At 38.9% G+C, this 14,840-nt stretch overlaps 1 protein-coding gene across 1 annotated transcript in view; it reads right to left on the reverse strand.

Moving 5' to 3' along the window:
• TTC39A (tetratricopeptide repeat domain 39A) overlaps positions 1 to 14,840 on the reverse strand; it is a 41,198-nt gene that overhangs the window by 19,821 nt on the left and 6,537 nt on the right. The window contains exons 2-7 of the mRNA XM_009287356.2: positions 12,709 to 12,840; positions 11,922 to 11,998; positions 11,356 to 11,423; positions 8,426 to 8,490; positions 5,841 to 5,940; positions 4,646 to 4,711 (exon numbers count right to left, since the gene is read on the reverse strand). Of these exons, the coding sequence (XP_009285631.1) occupies positions 4,646 to 4,711; positions 5,841 to 5,940; positions 8,426 to 8,490; positions 11,356 to 11,423; positions 11,922 to 11,998; positions 12,709 to 12,840 (508 nt within the window). The remainder of the gene's footprint in view (positions 1 to 4,645; positions 4,712 to 5,840; positions 5,941 to 8,425; positions 8,491 to 11,355; positions 11,424 to 11,921; positions 11,999 to 12,708; positions 12,841 to 14,840) is intronic.

A 14,840-nucleotide genomic window follows, 5' to 3' on the forward strand; every position in this document is an offset into this window, starting at 1 on the left:
GAGGCACTTAGGGACGTGGTTTAGTGGGCGTGGTGGGGTTGGGTCGACGGTTGGACTCGATGATCTTAGAGGTCTTTTCATGATCTTAGAGGTTTTTTCCAACCTTAATGAGTCTTTGATCACCTGTACGGACAAGGAATGCCATCCACACCCACCCTACGTGGGACTGTATCCTGGAAAGCAGTAACTGTGAAGTAACTGGATTAAGAACATTGCCCATTCATCAGAAGAGAGCTGCAAATCTGGCATACTTGAGCCTAAATTCTTAAACTGAGTAGTTACACAGGTATGGGAAGCTCACCGAGCAAGTTAGTTCACTCTGTGGCATGTCCATGATACTATTTTGTCCAGTACAGGTATTAAAGAATGCTTACTTTTCACTCTGCCACTTGAATACCCCAAACTTTCTATATTAAAGAAACAATATAATGAGTAGACACAGTCTCAAAAGAAGAAATCTAGAAGTAGTTGTTAGTATTACAATGCTTGCTTGTAGAAAAAGCTGCAACAAAGCTGCTTCTCCTCAAAAAAACTCTTGCAAACTGCTTCTGTTACGATGAGATCCCCAGGAAAGTGGGATGATGAAGGGTGTTGCTGAGAAACATGTTTTAGATACCACATTCAGCCAGCCAGCCTCCCTAGGCTCTAAGGTACTCCTCCATTCAGCACAGAAGCCTAGGACAGACATGAATCACCTTTTCAAGCACCTACTCTTTCTCCACAGGGAGCCTATGGAGATTAGCCAGCAAACCTAATCAGCTAAGTGAGGTGTCATGAGTTGGGCAATACTGTTACACCCATGTAATCCTGACTGGGGATCAAACTGAGGATCTCAGAAAGAAATCACAAGCAGCTACTACTTGAGCCTAAGAAAGAACTCGTAAACAAACTACACTCACTGCTGCCAGTCACTAAGTGAGTATATTATATTTAATTGTTAGGACGCACCTTCTAACCATAAATAACCCATAAATATCTCCCACTCCTATGCCACAGGTGATATGAGCAATCCCAGAACACCAGGAATGCGCTTCCAAACAAAGTCTATTACAGGGCGTATTGCTACAATATAAAACAGATGTCAAGGCAGTAAGTGCTCATAATTTCTCCAGAATACTTAAATGACATTAACATGTCTAGTTTTTGTTTTCACAGAAAATGTAAGTTACTCTGAAGGGCATAAGGTGTAATGCAGAGCAGGGAGCAATGACACTTCCTAAGAGACAAATGTGACCCAATACGATAACCCTCACCTTTCGGTGCAAGTTGCTCATAACATCCCACAATCTCTTAATTCCCAAAGCTGTCACTACAGTATATTATGTCAGTACCTCATTGATTTGATCCTTGTTCCAAGACATCCAATGCTCTGTCATTCAGGACTCCCCACATGAGCAGTGGGGACTCCTACAGCGAATGCAGGACAAACAAGGACAATGCTCAAAACCATTATCAAACAACGTTGAGACTGGTTCACTAGTTCAGCCGTCACTGACTAAAATCCATCTACTTTCCTGAAGCAAAAGCTCTTGAATAGTATTTTTAAATCACTCTCTTTTAATTAGGGATCTTGACAATGAAAGCAAAGCAAGGTCATCGTCCATGTCCCATGACCTTATCACATTACTGCAGGCTTAGCAAGAAGGATGGATACTACTAACAGCTTTTATGAAGAACTGACTAATTAAACTGGTAGATGGGGCATTGAAATGTATCCCATGAAATACTTTTACATTTAACCTTCATTTAAAATTTGCAGAAGAGACCAACATGCAAATCAAAAAGATGCTTAGTGGGAAACAAATTCAATTTATTACAAACTGAGACATCAAAAATATTCTTCAGCTCAGCTGCTTTGGGAAAAATGTCCTCCCACATCAAAAAGTATAATTTGAAAGAAACTGGTTCTGTCTGAAAGTTTTCCTGCCTTCCCCTGAAATCATGCTGTCAGCTGACCCTCTGACAAATTGCACTTAACATATGGTGGGCTCACGTCAAACCTTTCTACAGTTTAGCCGCACAGTATTTGTAATCGTCTATAAAATAAGAACAAGAGTAAATATTAGCCTGAAACCTGGCAGAGGGGTCAGTAAGAAGGGTTCAATGCTTATATGGGAGATAGTGCAAGGACTCTTCTGATCTCACACCAGAAGTTAGTTATCATTAAACACAGAAAGTCCAGATGGGACACATACTCCACCTACTGCCCAGGGAGTGAGGAAGGCGTGCCTCCCCAGCACAGCGTACCTGACAGTGCGTAATACATACCTCTGCCCACAAAAAAATTCTCATGAAATTGGGCAAAACTGCATTGAACCTCAATGCCCAAATGCAGGGCCTATGCCATTAAACACGAATAAACCTGTATTTTGACTAATGATATAGGGGAAAGCAGCTTGAACAGTAAGAATGGCACAACTGGCACATCTTGGAGTGGAAGAGAACAACTGTGGCCTCAGGCTACTTTTATACTTTCTTGATCTTATCCTACCTACTATTTTGAGACTCCAGACTGCTGTTAAGTTGATCATGTTGTCCACAGTGCCCACAAATGGCTTAGAAAGTAATGGAGCTTTGGGCATGTCCTCATTTACTATCAGACATGACATGTTTGAGAGACAAGAAGAGTCCCTAGGGGCAAATCTGCTGGCTTCAAGGCAGATCAGTATCATGGAAGATATTGCAATGCAATTTTATATCCAGCTTTAATAAACACGACCCACACCAAAAGCAAGCTGCCCTCCAGTGCACTGTAGCGCTCTCAGGTAAACTGTAAACAGCTCAAGGCACTAACCATGGCTCTCGTATTTTGCAGAGTCTGATGCTCACCGTGAGCATTTAATGGAAAAGACTGCAAGATCAAACACAGATGTATTCAAAATTCCTTTCTTCTGGATGGGGTGCAGCACATGACAAACTTTCCCTCTCCTCCTGTCTATCACTGTTTCTTTCACCTTCAAGATTCTCGTCTGTAGTGCAGGGGACAGCTTCCTCTTGCAAGCTTTGGAAAACCACCACTGGAAAGGATTGCAAATGCAATTGCAATTTTGCTTTTGGTTTAGGCATCTGACTCACAAATGTTAAATGCAGAAGGACTTTTTTAGGATGTTAAAATAAATGACCATCAATGAACTTTGATCAACATGTTTAAAATACTCCTTGTTTTACGGTGTGCATACAGCAGGTTTTTGCTTAAATTTATGGTAATCTAGGTCATGCTTCAGTGAGTTATTAAAAAAACTAGAACAGGAGCTGACTCATCAACACAAATATCAGCCCACTCATAGCTATACAAGAAATCCCAGGGCCAAAAGAAAACAACAGAAATTCAATTAGAGCGACAACTTCCATCAATAAGATGAGTGTTCAGCAAAGTACTCTCGGAACTCTGCTGGTACGTGAATTGCCCTTAGATTTCTAGGAGAATATTTTGCTTTAGATGCTCTTTGTTTTCATAACTGACAGGTAAAACGATTTGATTTTTGCCTCTACTGCTTGTGAAACAGCTCCTGGTCAGCTCCTGGAAATCTCCAAGTTCTAATCCATGCTCTGCCAAAAGCTCCTTGCTTTTAAACAAGACATTTTATTTTCAGATCTAAGATCCTTTCTGTAAACTAATAAAATGGTGATGACACTCATCCACCTGTCACATAAGGCTGCAGTTCTGATTAAGGAAACATTTTTCTCCTCGAAACTTGTTTTGTAAATAGAAAGCATTACAGAAGAGTTAAGTTTTAACTTGTTTATACAGCTTTTGTTGTGTTTGCAAGACATCGAACTTTTACCTTACCCAGCATTTATGAAATAAATGTGACTAGTGGTTTAGGTTAAATGGACCATGTTTTCTTAATCCAGGAACCCAACTTTGAGTGAATCTCATGTTCTGCTCATAGAATGAGAGATGAGGGCCGGTACAAGGTATCAAGGCCAAGATATTCCCATCAATTTAGTATCCTATTTTGAAACAACAAATCCACAAAAGAACTAACACAGCACTTTCTGTGCATCTGCCCTGCAGAATAACTCAGGTTCATGTGAGTTTACTGGTGCTTCATTACCAAACTTCTGTCCTTAAACTGCATGCACAAACAACATAGGTCAGACTGGTTACTCTCTAGGCAAAAAAGCACTTAGTCTTTTAGGCAACGAGAATTTAGGTGCTATTAAAGACACGGAGAAAAAAAATCAGAAATGAAACTGAATTTTTTTTTCCCAGCTGGATGTCATGCAGGAACTTGTCAGGGACATTCAGATACCATGACAGTAACTATCAAGTAAGCTAATATATTAAAGGCTAAGAATACACTTTTGGCTATGGATTTCTAAGCACAAGCATACATCAGAAGACCAGTAACTAAAACTAAATATGTCAACATCATTGTATTAGTCATTGTCTTTATCATGTTTCACAACTGTACCATCATTGAACAATGGTATCACAATCTTTGAAGTATAATAATTCAGACAAAAATATGAAGGAAAACTGAGCTGCATGAAAGCTTCAGTGCCAACAGTGCACATGTGATACCTATCAGAGTGTTTCAGAGGGTTACAGCTAACGTGAGGAAGAAGAGAGAAACTCCTGTCTCCATTTTTTAACTTAAGAGTGAGGGGAATGTACCAATAATATTTAGCTCACATTTACCTTGTTTCCAGAAAATCCAACAAACTCCAGTAATCTCAGAATCCGTGCAGGAAACATGGACAATGTCTACAGAAAGACATGCAACAGTTATGCAGTAATAGACTTTCTGCCTCTCGGCTACCAGCTGCCTCCTACAACTTTTCCAAACACAAGAAATAATCACTAAAATTACTAAAAATATCTTTATATGTCTGAATATTTCCTGGGTAAATGTATACACCTGCTATATTTTACATACGATTTAAACAGAAATATCTGTTTAATATAGGGACCCTGTGTCTCCAGGATTCCCTGCACAGAGATATGTTTACATAGCACATGCTTAGTACCTCTAGTACTTCTTGGAAGTTTCAGAAATACTGGGTGCATACCAGACAGTACATATTTGTTCTTTGTGCAGTAAATCAAACATTTGGGCATGTGCCAGGCTCACACAAAGTAATGCAAGGGGAAGCACCAGGCACTTTCTCCAGCCCATCACCTGAACAACCATGTCACCCCTCACCATCTCCGTGTCAACACCTCTGACACACCAGGAGCTGTCCTGCACTATTTGACCACCCGCTTTCTGACCAGAACACAAGCAACAACAGCCGACAGTGGCCTGAACAGCACTCAGGGCCCCATTTACGCACCCTGCCCCACCAACTGCCCTGCTAACAGCCAAGTCCCTGGTCGCAGTCCCTGGTTGCTTCCCAAATGCCATTTGAACAGTAAACGGAAGTCAACAAGCACAGGCAACTGCTGCTTCTGTGCAAGGCTTCTCCTGGCCCCCATCCCAGCTGTAGTCTCATGAGACTACAACACTTTCCCCTCCAAATGCCTCCCAAGCATTGGTCACTTGGCTAATGAACACCCTTACTGGAAGCTGGGCACAGACACTCAGCTATATTCTCAAAGAACATGCCCTTAGCCCACATCAGACGAGATAATTTCTCAGTTAATAATTTCCCCATGAGGATGAGCAAGTGGGTCTGCACACACTGAGTAGTATTGTAGTCTCTTTATTTCTAAAGTGCATTACTATCCAACCTTCTTAGACCGGAGACTGGGATCCTGCAAGCATCAGCGCACACACCTAATTTTAACTGTATGCTTAGTAACACTGATGTCAGTGGAACTTCTCAGGTATTTAAGTTAAGAACATTTTCAGGAGCTTGTAGGACTTCAGCTCAAGAGAACTGTTGGTACATACCAGATTAAATGCTCCAACTCCAAGTTTTACACCTCCCTCAAAATGAAGATGGTTCTCTCCTTTGACATAATGTGGAGACTGTATGAGACTGTCCAGCTCCCTGAAAATGCGCAAGATTCTGTTATATTGTCAGCACATAAAATGATTAATTACAATTCAGTAAGAAAGTAACCCAATTACCTTGAACTACATAGTAGTTCAAAAAAAGTAAATTTGTCATCTCACCCAGGTGAACACCACCTATAACATTTTGTTGGATTTATCAACAAATAATTTCTGTCACATTACTATCAATTCAAAAATATGGAGTCCTGGAGATTAATTCCTGTCAAATAGACAATTTGCAACCACATTTCTGCCTGAAAATGTTTCAAGAATGGCTGTTGGGAGCAACCAACCTTTACTACTGCAAAAATAGATGATGGGGCAGTGCAGGAGAGTTAAATTTAAATTAGCAAATTTAAATTAGCAAATTTGATTTGAGTTTCACTAATCCCTGGATTAGGTATTCCCTTTTTGTGCACGTTCATTCAAAAGAACATTTTGTTATATATAGGAAAAGACAATTGTAAGAAATATTTTAAAATGGGCAGGTATATCGGAAATTACTTTTCACTTCTTTTTCTAACTTTCATAGATCTCAACTTTGTAGTGTCCCTTTATTTCCCTGTGTAATCCAGCTGGATTTGAACCTGTTTTGTCTCCAAGCTTTCTACAGCTATGTGGTTTTCGCACTATTGTTTTAGTTTATTTTGTTAATTACTAGGAGAAGAAAAACACTGTTTTAATGGCAGCCACATATTTGTGTTCTGGCTGTCATGTTTTTATCTGCTGGTTGTTGCCAACAGACATTCACTGTAATTGCAGTCTTTACTATGGACCTGCATTTAGAGTCGCCTTCAACCCACACAAATATGGACACTGTCATCTCTCCCCCTTTCAGTATACTTCTGGAGAACCTGGGCTGGATGCTGTTTTGTGTCTGCTAGACACATGAATTTTTGTGGCTGTTCCGAGTCCAAATTTAGAGTTCTAAAATAAAACAAAATATGATGCATATTTAGCTTTCACTTTTTAAAATTATTCATATAAGTCTGTACTACCGTGAAAGTTTTCTGAAATTTTTTGTTCACTGACAATAAGCAAATGTTTCATTCTGAATTATTGTTTTATTTCATTCCATCTTTTTTACAGTGTATGGTAAGCTTTCCCCTCTGAAAGAGAGTTTTAAAAATTGTATCTTTGCAACATTTACTCCTCCTGTCTTTTCAGGGTTGCTGTTGTTGTGGATTATCAAGCAGTACTGCTGACAGTGGGGAAAGGAAAGATGGCTTTTTGTATCAGAAACTATGTTGTAAAAAAATCAAGGCAAATAAAATCTCATATCCATATTTCATTATTTTCTCTGTAACTTGTTGCACCACGTTCTCACCAAAACTGTAAACAATTATTTCTTCCCATATAAAAGTTACAGTACAAAAATCGTAACTGCCAGTCTCACATACAAACTTTCCCTTTGTTGAAGTACGTTTTAGTAATATGCAAGTTGTTATTACAATTCTTTTGAAGAAGACCACCTAAGAGCTACTAGATTTATAGCACTTTGTTTTTACATATAATAGAGCGAATCTTAATTTATTGAGGCACAACTGACTATGCTTACCATGGTGTACATTTTAATGTAATTTTTAGAATTTACTACTGCACTTCAAAACCTTTTGCACATGTTGAAAGTAACTCTCCATAACTTCCTGGATGAAAAGAAATCTGCTTCAGCAGATGTTTTTGGCTTATAGACACTAAGTAATGGGCATATTGTGAGTTCAGATAAGCAACATTGCTTATCATTTTCAATAGCATGCACCTACTCTTTAGAGTATAACAACTGCCATACTTAACCAGATTAAAAGTCCAGCTAACCACATATTTCATTCAGACAGTGGCATACGCTTGGAAAAGCATCCTCTAGGAAATGACAGTTCAGGGACTTCATGATGCGGAGAGACTGCATCTGTTCTACTATGCTAACTAGCCCCTATAAACCTATTTCCTGTAAATTTGTTTAATCTTTGTTTGAAGCCATTTATACTTTCCATTGCAAGCTCTTTAGTCTATTGTCTCTTAATTTTGTTTTAGTTTCAGGCATTTATTATGGAATTACTTGTGCTTCAGCTACTGGTTTTGAATGTTCCAAAAAGCTGCAGCTAGAACTATAAAGAAATGCCATTTCTTATGCTTAATGACTGTGAGATCTCCAAATCGTGCTATGCAGACACAAGGAGCGCTACATCATTTAGAACAGTTATTTTTGGACATAATTTCAAGGATATAGTATTTGAAGCAGGCAAACCTTGGGAGTTAACAGGGTTAGGGTCCACTATCTTTACAATCCAAATCAACCATAATATCAATGTCTTTTGTTATGCGAAGGAGGAATTTGTGTGGGCTGAGAAAAGCTACAGACACGAGGCCTATAATAAAGGCTGCAATAAATACAACAGTAATTATTTTGTGAATTGGACAATTCGACCAGCAGCACTTTTGACTGAAAGAGTACGCTGAATCACATCATCATTCTGACTTACCTGTACGTTTGGTAACTGTTTCGGACTTTGATGCCTCCTTTTATGAAGCTAACCATATTCTCATCCTGTTAGCAATATGAATTTATAAGAATTATAAAGAGCTTTTGTTTTCTTGAGATGAACACATGCCTTGAACATAACCATCATGACACAGACAATATAAGTCTCTGAGAAACAATACATGGATTTAGGATTTCCTTTTTGTATTAAAATATTTTTACTGTGTTCAGACACATACACGTTATTTTGATGCCTTCCGTGATGAGTTTAGCCTCTCTGACCTTTGGACCATCTGAATTTGCATTAATGAACACAGGGACTAAGCTAATGAATGGCACCTAAGGTACATGCATTTGTGGCTATTTCAAAAAATAGCTTTCTCTCATTTGTCCTTCAGCACAGTTAAGATCTGAACGTTTCCTGGCTCAGCACCAGATACAAATAACTGCCTGTCCTCAGGAGTCTAGAGAATATAGTTTCACATCCTAAAAAGGAAGCAGGGTAAGTAAAGTTATGCAGGATGTGCTCTTTCTGGTCTGAATATTCAAGTATCTATGAGATCCATACTAGTATTGTAACACGTTACATTACAAGCCATAACAAACTGAGAACTTACATCAAAGTGTATCTGGGGGACCATTAGTTTACAGTTGGAACCCAAAGAGAGAACTCTCTAGTCTCGTAACTTTCTGGTAGCAGTTTCTTCTCTCACTCATTGTATATAATCTATCATTCTGGTTTGTTTTGATATCTGCTATTACTTTGGGATAGGAAGACTACATGTGTTTTAGCAGATGGTTTTTCTGTGATGGTATTTTAAGAGGCTATATGAAGCATTGTGGAGAAAATAGCAGAGATTAGATGAACATTTGGTTGGTTTACTGTTATTGTTAAGGAAAAAGGGCCCAATTGTGCTCGTTGATACGTAAACAAAGAGACAGAACCTGCCTTAAAGAGCTTTCCATCCTCCTGTAAGTCAGGAAGATAATCCAATCAAAGTTACAGTTCAACTTCTTCCAGACTTTGCTTTCTATGAACTAGTATAGGAAACTGAAGGGCAGTTTGGGCCATTAGGCTTGAACTCCTGCAGCCTGCAACACCACCACTATCCTGTGTCCTTGACAGTCATCCTTAAGCAACATTATCAGGAGTGATAATTGAGGACAGAAACTATGCACTATAAATGAACATGTAATTCCTGATGATATATCCCCAGAGACTTGAATCCTAATCACATGCAAACAAAATAACCACAGAAAAATATGACCCTGTTTTCATTTGTTCTGTAGAAAAAGTCAGGTTTTAACTGGCAACGGGAGGGCGGGGTGTATAGCATACCTAACCATATGTAAAGGTTCAGTTGTATTTTGCTTTGAATGGAAAATGGAAAGAGGAAAGAAGATGGTTTTAAAATGTTTAAATTCAGAGCACTCATGATACCAACAACAGAGACAAACAAGGTGAGAATAGTCCAGCCCCTGAAAAATCCTGAGACTAATTTTTATGCGTTTTCAAGTGGATTTGGTCATTTACATTAAGCATTAAAACTAACCCACTTCAATAGCTGTTGGAACCAAGTGCCTTTGTTTAATTTTTAAAACCAGTTCATGTGTTCATGAAAAATTAAACACAGAATAGAAGAGGAAGCAAATGAACAGGCATTCTTTATGTAGAAGAGGACAAGAAATTATTTTCTTACTCTTAAATTTCTCATGCATCTATAAACATTTTTAAAAACAGATATCTGCAAAAATAGTGCTTAAAACCAAGAGACACTGCATTAAACACTCCTTTCTTACAGGCACAATGGAGATGTTCTGAAAAGCCTTGCTTCCATAGCTTCAGATATCACCCACTGTCTCCAGTGCTAGAGACTACTCATCCTAAAGCAGCAGGAATATGGAAATAGGTAGCTACACCTCAGCCATTCAAAAATCCAGCATCTTACCATAAAGGCACCATCAGCAGCACTCTAAAAACCTTCAGAAGAAGCTACTCTGACTACTGGTTTTGCTATGAAGCAATAGTTTCTAGCAGAAGGGCATGGCAGATCGCTGAAAAAGGTTACACGGTTCATAAACTATCATAAGCAACATAAATCAGAGCCCATCTGGCAACTCTCAAACACTATAAAATCACCACCTGCATTTCATTCTCTATCAGCATCTTTGAGCCAAGAAGCAGAAGCCCTTTGTGAATGTGACTTTTATTACCCCCTCTGCATAGATGAAGAGGCCCACTATCATATAGCAAGTACAGCCAAATCAAGAAGAAAAATCAGTTATTTCAACTATGACTAACAATTTAAATTGCAAGTTGGAGCCTAGGTAAGTATTGCTAATGTTGATCCATCAAATAAATCAAACTTCATTAGTACAGACAGATAAAACTCAAAGAAAACGGAGTCTTCTAAAGACAGGCAGCACTGTTTAGCAAAAAGCATGTGTGAAGCCTAATAGCTATGCAGACCATAATAGCTGTTCAAGAACAAACAAGTCAGAAAGCAGTCTTGGGAAAGCAAACACCAGCCTGACTGAAACAAAAATCTCGCTTGCATTCCAGCACAGCACAACTTTTAAGACCATCCCTTTTTTTTTTTTTTTTTTAATAATCCCAACACACAGTATTTGAAAATCAGTGCTTACTGCGGTTACATTTCACACATCGAAAAAGGACTGGAGAATGGCATCATAGGGGACTCAGTGCTATGTGTATCAAGATAAGTGTTTTTAGATAATCATGAGGGATAACAAAACATTCTAATATCTCATCAGCAGATAGTCCAGATAAAATCCAGATTTAATCCAGATGAAAGAGTCCTACACCATTAGGTCAAACGAAGGTCTTCTACCATTTCATTAATTTTAAGAAAAGAAACCTGTATGGTGTGTACTTCTTTTTCCCCCAAAGAGCCACGCAGGAATCCATACCTGAAGGAATGTGAGTGCTGCTCTCTGAAGTAAACATTCAGCATAGCAAATTTCTGCATGGATTTCCTCTAGTGTCACACGAAGGGGGAAGAAAACAAATCAATCAGACAAAAAGTAATTAAAAAACACTTAGCCCATTAATGCAGGAATAAGATCACAAAGCTCAAACTGAGAAAAATCTTCCAAATTTGCTGTAGTGTTTCAGTTCTAGACCGCTAAGGTAACTCCAAACAGAAATGACACACTGTTACGGAAACTTTGCAGGAATTTCTCTGGTGCTTTGCAGGAATTCCTGGATCTAGAACCTTTCTAGGCATTTCAATACTTCTTTCTAGGTATTTCTTTACCCAGCAATTTTTGGAAATGCTGAGTCAGCAATCAACAAAAACAGTGATTTTGGATGTGGTGACACAGCAATTGCCAAAACACTGATCCAGCAAATGCCAAATCAGTGATTTTGTCAGTGAACTCGCAATCTGAAAAAACATGTTGGGTGAACAATTCTACACAATTCAAATTGCAGCAAAAAAAGAGGAAAACATTATGCATGTTAGTGATAATGTTACCTTCAGTAAAGTGTTCAAGGCTTTGTCTATGCACAAGGTTGTTGATAGAATCAGCTACTGTAGATTTCTTCCTAAATCTGCAGAAAAGTCAGTTTGGTCATTCTGAACATGAAGCATCAACAACAGAGAATGATATCTTTCAGCCGGCCACCCATACAGTCACTAACATACCCCTAGTGCTCACCAACCCTCTGTCATATTACCACATACACAAACTTCAGCATATTCCATACAGACCTTAGTCAACATGGTCCTCCTGTGATCCGCCTTTTACCTTTCATATGCTGAAATCTGTCTTGATGAAGGAAGGGGATAAGCGGGCTTTTTGATTTATTTTGTGTGTGTGTGTGTGTGTGTGTGTATGAGTGCATGTGCATATGGGTGTGCAGAAGTGGGAGCACAGCTGACTCAAAGACAGCTAGCTACAGTACAACCATCACCAAATGGGAAGGTTCTGCAGTGTCTGTAAATGGTAAATAGTTTCCAGACACTGCAGAACCAGGGCTACAGATAGGACAAAAACCTAAATGACAAAAAAAAAAAAAAATCAGATATTGCAGTAAACTGAAGTTTTCAAGACTAGACTGCTCAAAACCCTAAGTTATGTGGTCTGACCTCAACTGACCCTCCTTTGAGCAGGAGGCTGGACTAGATGACCTCCCGATGTCCCTTCCAACCTCAGTTTTCCTATGATTTCTATGAAATTACATGTCCTTTTTTAACCTGTATGTCTTTCAAAACTTTCCCATGAAGGGACTATTTATTGACTGAATTGCTCCATGCTTACTTTTGACAGGTGGCTTGAGCTTCCTTCATTGTGTTTCCTGCATTCAGTATGTCCTGAGGATCAAATGTCATCATAGCTTGCATTTCCAATATGGTGGCATAAGTCAGTGCATGATACATACTATCTTTAGTTCTGCAAGAAAACACAAGATGCAAAGCACAGCTGATTTGATTATATGATTACTTTTAAAAAACAAATACAATTCCAGAAACTCATCAGTCTCATGGGAACTAGGTCTAAATAAACTAGAAATCAAACACAAAGGATATGCAAAAAAATAAAGAAATGCTAATACATTGAGATTTGTTCAGGAAATCATGTCTACAGCTCCAGTTTCAATAACTGTACTAAGATGTTCCAAATCTGAGCCAAGGGTAGGTATTTAACATACATAACAAAGCACAGGAATTAACCACATGGCTACCCATTCAGGAACCACAGAATCATGGGGGTTTTTTTAACGGAGTATTTAACGAATACTACAACATGTGACACAAATCCAGATGTTCTTCTATTTTGGGACAGTTACTCAGGACGGACTCAAGGAGATAAGTAACACAAAACTATAACCATGTCCAGAGTAGAATCTTCTTCAAACAGACCTCCCCACCAGAAGCGTTCCAGTCTACACCAAACATTACAGCTTTTTCCTGCTCTCCCTTTCTGCCAACCTTCCACCACAATTTGTTCAATTTAAATATTCTTCTGTGGGATTTCAAATGGTGCCTCTTTGGCAGAAAGCCAAAAACTTTGGCATTAGCGCAAGGAAAACAATTAACTCCTACCTGCAGCCATTGCCGGCATCTTTCCTCTGGCAGGAAGAAGGGTTTATATATTGCACACATTTACGGCATTCAGCCAGTACCTATGTATGGTATAATCCTCTGCAAATGAATCAAAATATCTTCAGGCCTAGAGGGCCAATAAAGATGACTTGGGAAATACATTGAAGGGCAAGCTCAGATGAATTCCTGCGACAGAAACTCTCTGTAGACCTTGCTAATCCACCCCTAACAAATAGCACGACTTAGACAAATGCTGCTTAAGAGCAACAATTGCTATTTCAATTGTTTACACTTTTAGAATGGATCAGATAGTTCTATGTGGCAGGGAATATTCAAAAACACTTGCAGTCAAAGAAGGATATCCTTTCAACAAAATCTCCACCCTCAGTACACCTATTCTCAACACATGTACTTCTGGTGTTTGTTTCTCAAAATGAGCCACTTCATTTTCTTTTTCAGTGATTCAGTGGTTTTGTTTTAAGGGGAAAAGGCAAACTTTAAAGATACCTCAATCCATTTAATTTCTCCCCTGGAAATACACTTGCCTCCCCAGGTTTTGATACCTGGATTGAACTGAAAGACAATTTTAAGGATAACTTAAGACAATCCTACATCAATCAATGATCTAATAACTCACTGTGGTGACCTGGATCCCTTTAAGTTTTCTAACAATTCATACATTATTATGCATTAATTCTTTTGCTCAATGGAGTAAAACACCCTTAAGTATCCTCAGGAGTCCCTGATGTTTGGTTAGTGTTTTCCAGAGCCAAAAAATAACCTTGTCTACATCTAAAGTAACCCCGTCTCAATGACATTATGCAATAAAATCACCAAAGAAAAATCCAAGTGATGATACGATCCTAACTTTCTTTGTATATATAGTTTTTGAGATCTAAGAATTAAAATAATACTTAGCACTGGCACAGATAGCATTACACAGATATTTGGTTCTTCCCTCGCCAACCCTCATAATGACAACGAAGGGCTACTTTTTCCAATACACATGGCACAGAGCAGGCTGGCTGTACTGAAGAAATTTGCAGTGTACATCTTTAAACCCCACTGCAGTCTGTGTTTTGTGGCTGTCCTTAATTTTTAGTTGCCCTCACCATGTCCACCGGTTACCTAACAAGCTGCTCTAACCAACCTCTAAACCAATCCAGCATAAAAGCCATTTTGGGAAATCACAGAATCATAGAATAGTTTGGGTTGGAAGGGACCTCTAAAGGTCATCTAGTCCAACCCCCCCCACCATGGGCAGGGACACCTCCAACTAGATCAGGTTGCTCAGAGCCCCGTCCAACCTGACCTGGAATGTTTCCAGGGATGGGGCATCCACCACCT

Source organism: Aptenodytes forsteri, unplaced genomic scaffold, assembly GCF_000699145.1.
Source record: "Aptenodytes forsteri isolate BGI_AS27 unplaced genomic scaffold, ASM69914v1 Scaffold119, whole genome shotgun sequence".
Classification (NCBI taxonomy): Eukaryota; Metazoa; Chordata; class Aves; order Sphenisciformes; family Spheniscidae; genus Aptenodytes; species Aptenodytes forsteri.